The 16,614-nt window shown below is 32.0% G+C and overlaps 1 protein-coding gene across 2 annotated transcripts; it reads right to left on the bottom strand.

Moving 5' to 3' along the window:
* Positions 1-533: 533 nt before the first annotated feature.
* On the bottom strand, positions 534-13,137 carry LOC127724218 (prostaglandin reductase 1-like). 2 transcript variants are annotated; one of them, XM_052231126.1, is made up of 9 exons: positions 12,830-13,137; positions 10,238-10,283; positions 8,823-8,882; positions 7,306-7,467; positions 6,157-6,274; positions 4,807-4,959; positions 3,531-3,636; positions 2,462-2,545; positions 534-1,116 (listed from the first exon to the last, which is right to left on the bottom strand). In XM_052231126.1, exons 1-8 carry the CDS (start codon positions 12,933-12,935, stop codon positions 2,508-2,510), a joined length of 789 nt encoding a protein of 262 aa, XP_052087086.1. In that variant the 5' UTR covers positions 12,936-13,137; the 3' UTR covers positions 534-1,116; positions 2,462-2,507. The 2 variants fall into 2 exon arrangements, with proteins under 2 accessions (XP_052087086.1, XP_052087080.1); XM_052231120.1 differs by having other exon boundaries at positions 2,462-2,580; positions 12,830-13,076.
* Positions 13,138-16,614: the final 3,477 nt, after the last annotated feature.

The following is a 16,614-nucleotide window of genomic DNA, read 5'->3' as shown; positions in this document are numbered from 1 at the left end:
AAAACACTTGTTCGTACCAGGAACGGCGATGGCCAAAGCATTGGAAACCCAAACAAAACATGATGTTCTTCATTCGCTTTATTTATCCGCGTTATAACGATGAATGAATGAAAGGAGATGTTGGGTACATACTTCATGAAACAGAAACCCAATAATACAACAAAATAAGAAAAAGACATCTAATGGTCTTCAACTATAGACAAGGTTAGACGTGTCTGTATACAATGCAGGTGCGGATCCAGAATTTTGAAAAAAAGGGGGCCTTGGCAAGCCAACATTTGGAGTGATACTTGTAAAAAGTCTATGCATTTATCATATATGAAGCTTCATAAGGGGGCACTGGGCCCTCCCCTAAATCCTCTGCAATGTGTCATATCTGCAGCTAGGACAATAGGTAAACGTTTTCCTTTTGCTTTATGAAAGTGTTTAAAGAATAGTCTCGTTTTCATTACTGTTAGCCCTCGAACAGTCGGTCTTCGTAACTTGAATCGCTTATATAGTATAAGCCTTTAACATTAACCACACAATGCATATCTATTTTGATATATTTTAATAAATATAATAGGAGCCTGATGTTATATAATGACATCGTACATATAGAAAAAATGAACGAGTGATGAGCCAGACCAAACTATCACCGGGAATAAAAGTCAGAAAGCAATATAATGATCTGACAGAATAAAATAAAGTGAACAATGAAAATAAGGCACCATAGACACTGTCCAGTTTCTCTATTCCACTGAGAGAAAAAAAAACGATTTATGATATATTAAACATATCCAGAGCAACATGTGATGTACACTTAAGGTTGCAGAGATTTTTAGTATTATGTCAATCAAAAGATGTAGTTCCATTGAAATGTTTCCTTTATTTGGTTCAATATAGATTGATTCTGGAGGACTGAACAAGAAAAATACATTCAAGTAATCTTTTAAAAATCGGCGAAGGAAACACTTTTAAAAGGTGATACATTGTCCAATAACAGAAGGCTTTTACATCTACACATCAACATTTGACAATGGCCTTGCCAGTATTTGATCCTTTGAAAAGTCCTCTGAATGCTGTATACATATTCTCAAATCCCTCTGTTACTGTTTCTTTGTATGTTATTTTACCCTGAAACAAATAAAAAGTTATATATTACACGATTACGTTTTGACCTCGAATATACCGTTTGGAGTGTAATGCAAGTGCTATGAATAACAAAACTTCGAATCTGTTTTGCCTCACCTCATGGGGCCAGGCTATGTAAAAAATATAGATTCTGTTTTTATCACTTTTAACAAGAAATCTGCATGGATGGATTAATGCAAGCTGCATGATATATATATCTTATCTTCTTGATGTGATTTTCTTTTGCTTGGTGATTCATCTTCGTTTTTCAAAGGTAAAATATTTAAAATTCAAAATCTAAAAAGAATTTTCTTCTGTAAAAAATCAATCTAAGGTTTATTAGTTTTTGTTTGTTAGGTTACATTTTTGTGATGCCAGGTTAATACATGAGTCATGTGGTTTAATTCAGTGATACATCTATAATAATCTATTTTGTAAAATTTGTAGTTTCAAATTCACAAAAGAGAACTTGATACAATAGTGCACACTACATTTGCGCAGATTAGGGGATTTTTTTTTTATAATTGCACGAAATGAGTCCTTTAATCTGTTCTTTATTTGTTTGTACCATTTTTCCCTATTCTTTATTGAGTTTGTCCATTATTCATTGTTCTTTATATTTTACTGTGACAACCCCTTAAATCTCAATTCTTTATGTTTCAACACCCAATTTTAAATCTCTGTCATTTGTATTTTAACACCCCCTATAATCTCTTTTCTTTATATTTTAACACCACATTAATATCTATTTTTTTTTGTATATTTCAACCCTCCATTACAATATTTATCTTTATTTTTTTGCCTATTTTTCACGACCCCCCCCCCCCCCCCCCCATTAATATTCGCTATTCTGAAAACTCCATCCAGACTTTGAACGATTCTTCATACTGAGGTCATTAATCCTTTGTAAAATTTGAAGATTAACTACATGATGTTTGCATTTCATTTCCATTCATGTTTCTGCGCATCCATGCATTTTTAAGTTCCTAGGCATTTGAAATTACAAATAACCAAACATATATTTGGGCTTGAAATATTCAGCCTGTACGGACATGTAAAACCAGTTCTCATGTGATTTGCTACGTTTTCTTCATATGATTATTTTTTTTTAGTTGATGAATTTGACTATTTAGTTAAGGTTTATTTATTTGTACTTTCGCTGCTTACGTTACAGCGTATTTACGCATCACTGGCTTTCAAATGTTTAGGTTTGAGCATACCTGATGAAGTTATGCTACGACGAGGGTGGTTTTTAACGACCTTGACTACCCATGAGGGTCTTGCATGGTCGGGGAAGGTATACTAAAACCTCTTCGGACGAACATTTATAAGTATTTAGTTCATTTACCTCTCTGATCCATTGTGACATTTGTTTCTCTCCTTCTGCCCATCTGTTATACCATCTCGTGACAATAAATCCCTGAACTAGGAGCTGCTTAAACAATATCATCGGAAATTGAAGCTCGGCTATGGATACAAAATTTAAAAGAAAACTGTCATCGTATTTCATTTCACAAGATCTGACTTTCTATTCAAAATAATTTCTTGGAAGTGTCAAACAAGTCCTTAGGATATGTTTCTTTTTATTGCAAATATTTTGTTCGAAAACTTTTGTTTTAATAATTTAAGTGAATGAAAATGTGAAGTTGTAACTTAAAGCAAAAATGTTTTATGACATTTAATTGAAATCGAGCAAGAAAGATCCTTACGAACGTTCAGTTTCTATTTTCATTATAGTTCAATTTAGATATTGTAGAAAAGAATATTATCAATTATGAAGTTATGATGCTCTATTGTGTACTTCTTTCTTTATATTTGATAATTCAATATACACACTACATACTGTTTCCGAATTTGGATAATGTCGGAATTCTCGACGCATTAAATGAGCTTGATTTGTCAGTTCAGGGCCTTTTATAGCTGACTATGCGGTGTGGGTTTTGCTCATTGTTGAAGGTCGTACGGAGACCGTCCCGATGGAGAGTTGTCTTACTGGCAATCATACCACTTTTTTTTTATCTTTTTATTCAGATAATTTAGAAATAAAGATGTACGCAGGTCGTTCCGATGTATTTCAAAATTTTCCATCTGTGGCCTTCGTTTGAGCAGATAATATTATGGGAATATGTGTGAATGATACGTTAAAGAAATTTCCAATATTCTTAGTGTAAATTGAAAACATTAATAACAATAAATGTCAATATGCAGGCACACTGTGGTTTGTGATATCCGTTGACAGGAACCCAAACCCCAGATCATTATTTTTTTCTTTTGAAATGCTTAACAAAACTGCTAAATTTAGGCATGTTGTCTGTTAAGTTCAGTGATATAATCTAGATGAAAATCAGGTTTACTTAGCCTTAGATGTATATTATATCAAGAGTATTTGTAGATTGATATACTTGTGGTAATGTTACCTTTTAATTTATCAGTAGCGTTGTACTGCGAAATTTGTCCACAAATTGACATCCGACCGAAAGTTTTCATATTTTTAAGAACACTTAGTGTAAATTCTCCTCCGACCTAAATAAGATGTAAAAAATAAAGAATGACACATTGTGTATACTTTTCACGACCAATACCTCATCCCTGCAACTCATACATGATCAAGAGCTCACATATGCGACACACAAATGATAAATCATTGTCCATGTGCTTGTACACATAAATTATTTATTTTGCTATTAAAGGTATAATTCACTAAAATCTCTTGTGAATATTGTAATCTACTATCTTCTATATAAATATTATTTAATCAGGTTCGAAAGTAAGATATTTTTCTAAAGTCTCATGATTCACTACACTACATGTAAAAGAACATAGAAAGTATTTTCCCCGACACTGACTAAAATGTGCTTGAGTGTATACAGGAATGTTTGTTATCTTTAAAGGTAGTACATGTAACTCTAGATCAGTTAAGTCACCGGTAGTTTGTCCATCTATATTATATTGTAAAGCTATACATATTGTTCCTGTAGAAATTATTCTGCTGAGAAAGACTTGATTTTGTTTAATTGTTAATAATCAATGTTATCAATATGTAATCACTTGTATGAAATTGAACTTAATTGTACTGCTCAAATTATTGGGCGTATTAGACAACTTTCGAGTTCGAGGCATTTCCGTCAAAAACTCTGGTTTTAGTGAACATCATTCGTGCGTTTAGGGGCATCGTCACTTCCGTTCCAATGTTGAGCAAGTGGTTGGAAAACTATAATGCTATATTGCACGAATTATTCGGCAAATTAAATTCTCATAATTGACAATCAGCACTACTGTCATTAGGGAATTGTGATTAAGTACTTACAAAACAAACATTATTTCTAGTTTATCCTGCACAATGACGATCACTAAGACGCTTGATGAACGTTAATAGTGCAGGGATACAGGCGATCCATGGCCTCTATCTGGTAAATGACGTCATAAAGGCGCGCATAATTGACGAGTTTTTTCCGGTGAAGGATGAACTCGAAAGTGGTCTATTGACAATAAAAAATTTTGTATTTGTATTTGTATTTGTAAATAGGTTTCCACGTTTAATGATAAATGATACTTCATATCTACATACAATGTTCCCTTTTTTAACGAATATATATTTAAAAAATGGTATTTGTTTTATGTTTTTAGTGTCGGATCTTTATTATTTTTCTTTTTTCTAGTTTGTTAGTTATTTCCCACTAAAACTTATCTTACATTATCAAAGTAACAGTCTACACCGTCTGGTGCGGCTTCCTTCAGCGCATCGTTAATTGTAACCTTCTTATAGTTATAAACACAATCAAATCCTAAACCCTTTATCCATTTACATTTCTCTTCGTCTCCTGCAAATCCTATAACTTTACAACCCTGTAAATAAAATCACTAAAAAATCAACAAATAAATTGGGACGTCATGACAGAATATATTTATAAAAAAAAACACTTGGAGAGACAATGTAACTTCATTTTAATTAAAAGACTGGCATTGGTTCTTAGCCGTTGATCAATATGTCATCTGGCCTTTTGAGATTGGAGACAAGACAGAAAACTCTACAATAACGTAATCTTGAGATACCATATAGTAATAATTACATTAGATGTATGTTTCATTATAATACGTTATTCTGATTGGCTAACTGCAATCTCGCGTTATTCCTTAATCAACTTCATTACACAATGAAATTTATCATTCATGATGACACGAGGTCTCACAATAAAGTGCACAAGTAAATTAAATAAAAACTTGATAAAAATCGTGTTTTCATGATCCTAGCTTATAAAATGTAATTATTATTATTGAATGCTTCTTTTTGTAACTTCATAGGGTTGTAAAAGCGTTGACCGTGCGCACATTTTTAGAATGAAGCGCTTCCGCGCTTCATACAAAATGTACTTCGGTCAACGCTTTTACACCCCAATGAAGTTACAAAAAGAAGCATTCAATTCTTAAATGAAAATACAATCACTGTACGTACATGCTCTCTGTAATTTTAAATGTTGTTAAGTGTTTATTGGCAAAGGGGAAGGTTGAACCCAATCGCATTAATTGTGTGTCTGTATCAAGTTGGTTTATCTAGACCGGGTGGTGTTAGTTGTTGTGTGTGCGTCTGTTTTGTCGGGAGTTGTGTGTTGATGTTTATTATGTTTGGGTGGTCTGTTGTACTGTCCAATATTTTTGGTGATTCCTGTTTTCCTTATAATGTATTATATTACACTCTTATATCACTCATAGAACAGCAATGCCCTGGAGAAAGCTAATCTTACAGAGCAGAGAAACACGATGTTGCACATTGCTTAAAGTAATTAGGTGTACAAGATTTTAATCCATAAAAGAAAAAGAAAAAAACATTTTAATCGTGTTTCAAACTGAAAATAAGTGTGCAAACAATCTGAAAGTGAAATAAAATCCTTTACTTTCATAAAGTTAACATTATAGTATTCATTCTCCTATTTAAAAAAGCCGGCGTTGATCTGAAACAGCTTTTCATTTACTTAGCAATTTATCTGTAATTTATCCGGCAAAATATACAACTAAACGATTGGTACTATTTCAAATTGACTTTACCTTTATTTTAGCAATTTGTCCTACCAAACTGCCTACAGCACCAGCTGCCCCACTGACAACAACTACTTCACCTTCTTTAGGTTTGCATATCTCCAGGAAACCGAAAAAAGATGTCATTCTGTGAAAACATGTTTTTATATATTTTATAATGTTTTTGCTACCAAAAGTTTTGGTCGCGATAGTATCTGACGGAGATTAAAACAGAAGTCAGGCGCCTTGCGGATTGATATAGGTATTATAAGTATTTATTATTTTAAGTATACAGCAAGCATTTCAGCCAGTAGTCAAAATTGCCGTTTCGTTATATTAAACATTGTCTGAAGTGCAATCAGAATAAAATATACAGTAATGCAAGGAGTTTTTAAATGCAATGAAATGTTCATTGTTTCAAAGTAGTTAAACATGCATGTTACAGGTTTATTCTATTTTCAAATGCCAGATTTAGAATTACAATGTACTAAATGTTAATCACTCTATAAAATGTTGCTCAGAAACTGTCAAAACTCTCATTCATGTACGATACAACAGTATGATGATATTCATGGCAATGTGGGCTTTTTAACTACAAAATCATTCAATTTGTATAAACATCAAAGTACCATTATTTCATTGACATTCGATTAGCCTAGTACATAGTGTTTTGATCAGGAATTGCATTATTCTTATGTTTTAATATATTTGAAAATCCAAGTTGACAAAAAAATGTTACCTTTGTTAAATTGTAATATTATCTACACTTGTGTTCCTAGGTTGTGACGTCCATTTTACTGAACTAGTACACAATTTTATTTAGGGGCCAGCTGAGTACCACCTCCGGGTGCGTTGAAGACCCATTGGTGGCCTTCGGCTGTTGTCTGCACTTTTGTCGGGTTCTTGTCTCTTTGACATATTCCCGATTTCCATTCTCAATTTTCTTTAACGTCCTTTTTGCTGTTATTTTAGGTTTAAAAGCCTTCATTGTTTGATAGTTTGGAAGACCATTGACGAGAACTGATACATGCAGTTTCTGTAATTTGTATTAAATTATACAATTTTATTTGCAGTTTTCAAACCAGAAATCTGGTGTATGCCCTTATTAAAAATCTAACATACTTAAAGTAATCGTACGCTACTGAATAAATATACAAAAAATAATTTCTAAGATCTTACCCAGGCATACCCATAACACCAAGAGCTGTGGACAATGACAGATCACCAAGTTCCGGCATTCTACGACAAGCTTCTGATGTAACAATTGTACGATTTCTCCATCCTGAGTGAGTTCTAACTATTGTTCCAACTGGGTAGTCTTTGTTTTTACTGTCAATCACTCTTTAAATATTGTCAAATGAGTATTTTAGGAATTAGATAATAAATAAAATTCAGAATTGTTCATTCTTTAATTAAGATGTTTTAATGATCTTGAAATAAGTAAACGTTACCAAGTATTTATTGTACATGTAAACAGTAATGTATATAACGTCTTGATTTAGATATAAGAAGATGTGGTATGAGTGCCAATGAGACAACTCTCCATCCAAGTAACAATTTATAAAAGTAAACCATTATAGGTCAAGGTACGGCCTTCAACACGGAGCCTTGGCTCACACCGAACAGCAAGCTATAAAGGGCCCCACAAATTACTAGTTTAAAACTATTCAAACGGGAAAACCAACGGTCTAATCTATATAAAGACGAGAAACAAGAAACACGTATGGACTACATAAACAGACGACAACTACTGTGCATCAGATTCCTGACTTAGGACAGGTGCAAACATTTGCAGCGGGATTAAACGTTTTAATTGTACCAAACCTTCTCCCTTTTCTGAAACAATAGTATAACATTAGTTCGTATTTATCCGGAGACAAATGGTGTAGATGTTTTTTGAATATATATTATGGAATTTTATGTGGCAATTGTACGTATAATATACTTCCTGATATTTTCAATTTTCTTCATCCAGCAAAAGATTTTCAGGTATATGCGTTTTCTGAATCATTTTTTCAGACATTTAATTGTAAAGTTGTCATCACATATGATTAATTTCAAACATTCAAAATACTAGTACATACATCTTTATAACATAGTTGATAATGTATAATGTATAATGATTTATAGGTTTTCATTGGCGATTTGCGTCTGTATATTGCCAGTAAGGAAAAATGCAACACGAGTCGACTAAGATTCTAATCATGAAATGTAATACTCTTACTATCATTGTGGCAATGTTTGCTTCCAATTGGTTGGATAAAAATAAATCGGTAAGAAGGTACCAAGGGCCAATACTAAAAACCACAAGTCGAAGAAAGACAGATAACACCATGGCCAAATGAAAAAAAGACAGACAAACACAAAACTCTACACACAATTCTAAAAATTGAGCAACAAGTCCCCCCTTTTCAATCAAGAGTACACAAAACACTAAAGACCCTCCCCCCAAAAAAAAACCAACAACAAACAAAAAATAAAAAAAATAATTGGGGATTGAACTCAGGTGCTCCAAAAGGGTAAACAGAAGATCGGACATTCGAGGGATGTAATGTAATGGCAACAGCTTACACTGGCCCTTTGATTACTCATTTGTAAATCACCGAAAATCTTTGTGACGGATATATGTATAAAATCTTCGTATTGACAGGACATTACTGTTTTTTTTTAATCTGACTAACTCTATATTTACTTACTTTGATATTTGTTCACCCATCATTGTATCTCCTACTTTTCCGTTCGTTTCTAACATTACTCTTAAATCAGAAATCATATTTTTACTCTTCAGTAGAAAATATATATACATAGTGAAGTTTTCAAAACAGTACACAAAAAATAACTATTAGCGTTTATTTTGACAAAAAGTCTCGATAACACTAAAGAGATACGTAATATGCCATATTAAAGCTGGTAGATTTTGGGTAACATATCATATGATTGGTATGCCAATGGGGCCTAACGTGACGTGACGAGACACAAAGAAACACAACTTTGATTTTTTTTCTTTAGTATGTCTTCTTTTTTAATGCACTTGTCAAAAATTATCCTGTGACGTTACAGAATAAAATAGTAATTTGAATAAAACCGCCTCTATTAATTAACGGAGTGGCTATTTGTCCGGCCATTTCCATGCGCATGTCACTTTATCACCATGTACGTGCGTGCGTGCGCGGAATATTATCTTCAGCAGCACAAGGGGCCGTGTGTTATCCGATCACTGATGTTGTGATCATGGCTGAAAACTGCGGTATCAACTGATGTTCATCGTGATAAATTTTTTTCATACGCGAATTCGATAGTATGAACTCAAATAAAGATCAAATTTTATAAAATGGATTCAAGAACAATTGAAATCGCAAATCATGATACTCTTACATTTAAATTATTTAATTATGTATTGAAATATCGAAAGCATTGATTTTTGTACAAATACAATAATTTTGCTTCAGCATGTATAAGTTTAGAAAAATTGTATATTAAAAATATTTAAAATAAATTAAATAAATCAAACACCTAGTATAGGGTTCCTAGACCTTCGTGACATTCGTGATCAAATTTCAAATGAATGACTTCGCAGTTTTATTCTTTTTACATTTCCGCTTCATACATGTACCGGTTAACTATCTCATATTTTCTGACTTCCAATTAATGCATTATGCATGGAAAACTAAAAACTGAAAAGCAAATATTTTTATCAGTCGTTTTTAGAAGTTACGGTTTCAACGATATATCAACATATATGTTTTAAGAGATATAGGGTGCGCTGCAAGTTTCCTTCAACAATACTTTTACATAAAAGTAATATTTGGGATAATTATGCCAAGATCTGTTACATGTATGTGTATAGAAAATTTTGGACATACATCATTACACTTGCTATTATTACGGGTTTATCCAGACAAATAGACGCATTAATATTCAACTGGATAACTTGAAAAATAGTCCCACCACTGAAAATTTGGCTAGCCGGACAAATAGTCACAGTGCTATTCATCCGACTAGCTGGACAAATAGTCACAGCACTATTCTTCCGGCTAGCCGGACAAATAGCAAATGCCTTGTTCGAATTAAAAGCAGTTAAAGCGATTTTCATGATACAAAAAGAAAGTACCTCATATATGGATCAACAGTCAGATATACAGCCTCGATCAACATCTCTGAAATAAAATATGAGATGTCATCAGATATATAATTTGCATTATGACAATTTATTCATTTTTGGCCGGTTTGTATATACGAAGCGTAAAACCAGCTTAAAGTTTGGCGATGTTGGTCGGGCGGGCGGGTAGTGGTTTCCGTTGGTTGGGTTATCTTTTTTTTATGTAATCGAATCATCCTGCAGATTAACAAAGATCTGCAATCTCCCTGAAAGATTGCGAATATATTTCAGTTGTGAATTATGCTATAACGGAATTGTTTGGGAATTTTTTTTACCTATTTCACCGGGTTTGCGAACTTATTCATTTTCAGCAAAGTTTACGAAAGATGTATGCGGTTGTGGGTGATTTTTGGCAATTTGCGGTGGTGTCCAATATCTCTATCTATATCAGCTATAGTAAGTGTAAGCTGTGTTAGGGGCCGTGAATATTTGTCAAGCAGGTGGGACCGGTGCAAACCACAGTTGGACAAACACATTTTTCTTCCACTTCAGGCATAGGGTCTTCACATTTTTTACCTTGTGACCATAGGACATGAAGATTTATTGCTATCAAATAAAAAAAAATATTAACTAAAATATAAATCCAAACAAGAAACATTTGTACTATCAAAAAATAGTTTATATCATAACAAAAAAACAATGTAAACTTATATTTATTTGTTATATTTCAAAGTATAGTTTGTTTGTTAAAATATATTATATTAAAAATATAAGTTGCTAAACTTTTTTCTCTCAGTATACATATGATTTATATTAGGAAACCTACTTAAATGATATTTACTATTATATTAATTGTTTGATTGGCAAATCATATTAATGTTCACGTATGCCATATCGGCTGTATATTTTTGGCTTAAATCATCATTTTTAATATATTATCATGAAAATACATGATATTTTCATATTCATTTGAATTAACTCATTTTTAACAATTTGCAGACAAAATATACATGGACATTAAAAAATAGCAAGTTATAATCATCAAATGAACCAGGGACTTTCTATACTAATTATATAGTATAGAAAGTCCCTGAATGAACAAATCAAATGAAAAAACCTCTTTCAAGGTAAGTAGACATAGTTGAACAACATATATACATATAATTAATCAGAAATAATTTTCATTCCCTATAAACCTCTTTCAAGGTAAATAGACATAGTTGAACAACATATACATATAATTTATCAGAATTCATTTTCATACCCTATTAAACTATCCACTTTATTATTTAATAAATGTAAGAACCATTCTTGCATGTTTTACATGTATATAGCTTCATAATTAACAAATGATATCAAACAATCATGACAATAAATTTCAACAAAAAGAGGCAAATATAATTGCAGGACATACAAAATTCAAACTCTTCTATTCTTCAAATTTAGGATGTGTAAAAGAGTATATTTCTTTAAAGGGAGCTAAGTACATGTTTTCTTCAATTTGTATTTTTGCAAGTTTAACATCACATCTACAATAGAAATACTTTTATTTTTTTGAAGGTCTACATTAAAATAATTATATTAGGATCAAATTTTTTATTTGAAATAGAAGAATAGAAAATAGTAAGTCATAAAAGTCATTTGACAAAATTAAAGCAGATTCTAGATTTATTTTCTTACGATTTGAAGCCCAAATAATGCCAATGCTAAATATAAGGTAAACGTCCAAGAAAACTTTTCTCCCCATTTTTTAAACCTCATATATCTCGAAAAGGACTTCTATATCCTATCAACATTTTTCGGAAGCTTATCTGTTTCTTATAAACTTATATTATTTAAAGTATCAATTTTATATTCCAGATTTTTCAAATTTTACTTAAGTACAATCTTAAATGTCTTTTTTATTGTGTTATTGATCATGTACATGTATACTTAAACAACAATATTCATAAATCAGTTTTCATTTATTACTTCATCACTAAGGACATCCTATCATTTAGTGTCACATTAATTCAGATAAAGTTAATGAGACACATATTTTTTTTCTGCATGCAAGTCATAGGACATTGAGTTTTTACATCCCAAATCAGTATAGGACATTCACTTTTTTTGTCATAACCAGAATTTGCACCGGTCACACCTGCCTGATAAATATTGCACGGTCCCTTATGTTAAGGAATTTTTCAGATTTTAAGCAGACATTAATAACAAAAAAAATCATTTTTCCAGTTATACTCAAGTGACGATTTTAATGTTGGGGAAGCGTACCATTTATAGTAGTAGACGAAGCAACGAACCTAATTGAAGAAACGGTGTCTAGAAATGTGACAAAAAATGTGACCAAAAGAGAGAAAAAACATTTATCGTCAAAAAGTTGCATATATTTTTAAATCTCTACAAAAACGTAAAAAAAATATCTAGTTTTGTTCATTGTTTTTTTTTTTTATAGTTTGCCTACATTTAGTATTAAAAGGAAGCTGTACACTGCTAACCTGAAAGGCAACTGATAAATAATGAATTCGTTGATAATTTGACCGTGTGACATTAGTTTTACATATACCGGTATAGTGAGAACTGAATGGAATTCTATATATATTTACATACCTCCGTCTTTCAACCCGGGTAAGTCTTCTTCCACCAACTGTAAATCTTCGTCTTTGGGCACTCCATCAAATAGCTTTGCAATTTTCCACGATTTTGCGATAACCATTTTCTTTTTCTTTTTTATATGTAAAAGCTCAACCAAAAAAATCTTTTGCAACTGATCTTGTTCTAAAATTTAACCCTATATATATATTATCATTGTTTACATTAGATATGGTTTGACCTCTTGGGTACTTGATTTATAATCAATACATACTCTAGTGTATATTTTTAAACAACAAGACTTAAGTTAGTATAAATGTCCTAAATTATGCATGTGCTTTCTTATCGACCAGCGGCAAATAATTCATGCATATCCAGGACAATAACAAATCAACAATAAATCCACATGCCACTGGACAAAGAGGGTCCATTAGGTATACATGTATTTGCCTTGCAATGGTAGCACTCCACAGTTAAAAAATAAAATTAAAATTGAACCACAAAATGTTTAATCATCTTCTATTCCTGGCTTTCTAATACATTAAGTCAACTGTTTGTGTCATACATGTGCATATGTATGTAATCAGTATCGTCCATAGATTTATTTTCAAAAGTTAAAATGGTGAAAAATAATTCCTTTGTTGTGTATCCATGGCAACATTCTGCATTTATTTATCATAAAATATTGCAAAAAAGAGGCATGAAAATGTTTCATATTCCCCCAAAATTTGGTTTAAACTAGAATTTCAATGCCTATGAATGATACCTTTTCTGAAACTTTTGACATAAATCTACCAAATGATCAAATAAAAATTGGGTGTCTTTCAACTCATTTTTTCTTCAAATTTAATCCCAAAGTTTGTGCGACAAATCGTTAGAAAAAAAACAATGCAATAATTGCCGGACCGATGTCTGGTATGGATATGAAAATACGGGCTGTCATACAGAAAACAGTCCCTAATACATACTTTACACAATCTAGATGTTCCTATAAACCCACTATGAAGGCTATATTAATCTTCAGCTATCCAAAAATGAATTTTATTGCACACTAGCTCTCATATTAGAAAAATCCACAGGGGCCAAAATGCGAAACTACACACCTAACTGTGGAGTGCTACCAAAAGACTACCTACGGACGACTTAAAACATTGATGCATGGAGAGACCGTGTCATTTACCCCACTCGAGGCAAAAAAAAAAAATGAAATTTTGCATGCCAAAATTTTTTCAAAAATTAAAATTTTACCAAAATTTAAATAATTTAAAAAAATAGCAAAATTTAAAAAAAAGAATAAAATGTTTACCAAAAAATAAAACAATATTTTTTTTTCACACATTTAAAAAAGACAAAAAACATCTCTAGAGTTCAGCAAAAAATAAATGTTTCGAAAATTTATAAACAAAAACAAAAATAAAAAAAGGAGATAATTGACAATACGCAGCAACATTGATGTTGAAAAAATGAGAAGTGAATGCTATTCATATGAATTTTTCGCCGGCTGTGCCTCATGGTGTACGAATTTTCAACACCGGTTTTAATTCTGTACACCGGTAAAACATGATAAGATGACAAAATAAATTGACCAAAGGAAAGGCAATAATTAAATTGCAGTGGAAGCTTTACATGTTTTGAAAACATTTTTTTAATTTCACAGTAAAACTAAAGCTATAATAAATTTGAAACATAAAGATGGTTTGTCCCCATAGATATAGTCTAGCAGATAGGCATTAAAAAGCAACTACTAATAGATCAGAGATTATAGGTTTTGTGTTTTGTGGTTTTTTTTATTAGTTCAAAGTAAAAACTAAAAGATTTATCAGAATATGTTTATATATATATATATAGGTGGCACATTATCTTCAGACATAATCACAGTTTTTCAATTCATGACATCGTCCTAAACATGCATGAACTATTTGCCACTGGACATTAAGCAACCAATAATCAATAAATCAATCAATTCATGACGAAATAGATCACCTTCCTTAAGAAAGTTTAAAAAATTATCACCAAGTTGCTTTAATTTTCCTTCACAAGGTTTCATAGTACACACTTTTCTGTGTACAAAGTAATTGCATGGATGATACATTATCATAATTTTAAGATATCGTTGTACTCTAATCAAGGTATAAAGAACCATATGTATTACCCTTTATTTAAATGATAAAATTTGCAATTGTCAAAAACATTTTTTAGATCCAAAGATTTTAATAGCAGGATATTTAAAAATCAACGTGAAAACTAATTACAAACTATTTAATTTAATTTGGAACACAGCATTTTATTTCAAAATAGCCAGTGGCAATTTTTGTTTTAAATATCTTGATTACGATACAATGAAATCTTACCCTTGTGGTCATTCATGCGTAGTTACTTAGTACACAGGAAAAGTATGTACTATGAAAATTAGAAGGCAAATATAAGCAATTTGATTGGACGAGAAGTTGTAAGTATGTGCTAAAATAATAAGAAATTAGAATTTAATCGAGGGAAGCCAGTTGTTGTTTTAGATGGCCATAAATTTCGTCAGGCTTTTATTAAAAAAAGTGGAGAAATAGGATGGCGATGTACTACCAAAAACTGCAGTGCTACAGCTTATACCGACGAGCAATGTATAGCTGTTTTGAGTGGAAATCTTGCACATATACATGAGCCAGACCCACAAAAGTTAGAGCGTCAAATACTACGCACGGCATGCAAAAGAAAAGCTACAGAAAATATATCCGAAAGACCAGCAAAGATCATATGTTCGAAGCTATTTCATCATGAAGAGGAACATCTGCAGAAAAAATGACTTAAAGTGCATTAGACAGTCCATGTACAGAGAGAGAAGAAAACTGTACCCTGCCCAACCAAAAAGTTCAGTAGAATTTCAAGAAATTTTAAGTGAAATAGGAGTAATCACAAATAAGGAAGAAGAGTTTGTTTTAGTAAATGATATTGGAAGTGGCATTGTTATTCTCGGTTGTGAAGCTAACTTGGAATTTCTGTGTATGCAGGCAGAAGATGTTTTTGCTGATGGAATATTTAAGTGTTGTCCGAAGTATTTCCAGCAATTATATACAATACATGGATTCAAGAATGGACATTACATTCCACTTTTATATTGCCTTTTGCCTTCCAAATCAGGAGACTGTTATAGAAAAATGTTTTCTTTGCTTAAGGAATGTTGTGAAAGGTTTAATCTTCAAATGAATTTTGCATCTATGCATGTAGATTTTGAGGAGAGAATGCACGTTGTCGTTCAAGAGTTTTTCCCAGGAATTATCATCAAGGCATGTCGTTTTCATCTTGGCCAAGCATGGTGGCGTAAAATACAAAATCTTGGACTAGCAAAAGAGTATAAAAAAGTTGGCAGTGACAGTAGCAAGTGGTTACACCATTTTTTTTGGATTAGCCTTTCTGAACCCAGATGAAGTAGGTGATTGCTTTGCTGAAGATTTGATACAGGATATGCCAAAAGACAAGAAAATAGAAGCGTTTGCTGATTATGTTTTAGCCACATATGTTGATGACAGTGCTTTGTTCCCACCATCCATATGGGCCGAAACCCCATCTACCGCAAGACGTACTAATAATGGAGCAGAGGCATTCCACAAGAATTATAATGAACTCTTTTATTCATCCCATCCTTCCATGTTTGTGTTTTTGGACAATATAGTAAAGTGTCAAGCTACAACATACATTAAATTTTGAAGTGCGCATGCACCAGCAGTTAGAACTAGACATGTATCAGAAAAGGAAACTTTTGCCGTTCAAAAGTACATGAAATATCCAAGCCCGGATAAAGGAGGAGGGGA

This window comes from Mytilus californianus, unplaced genomic scaffold (genome assembly GCF_021869535.1).
Source record: "Mytilus californianus isolate M0D057914Y unplaced genomic scaffold, xbMytCali1.0.p SCAF_1, whole genome shotgun sequence".
NCBI classification, from domain to species: Eukaryota; Metazoa; Mollusca; class Bivalvia; order Mytilida; family Mytilidae; genus Mytilus; species Mytilus californianus.
The sequence above is the reverse complement of the archived record's forward strand: the minus strand, read 5'-3'. Positions and strand labels throughout refer to the sequence as shown.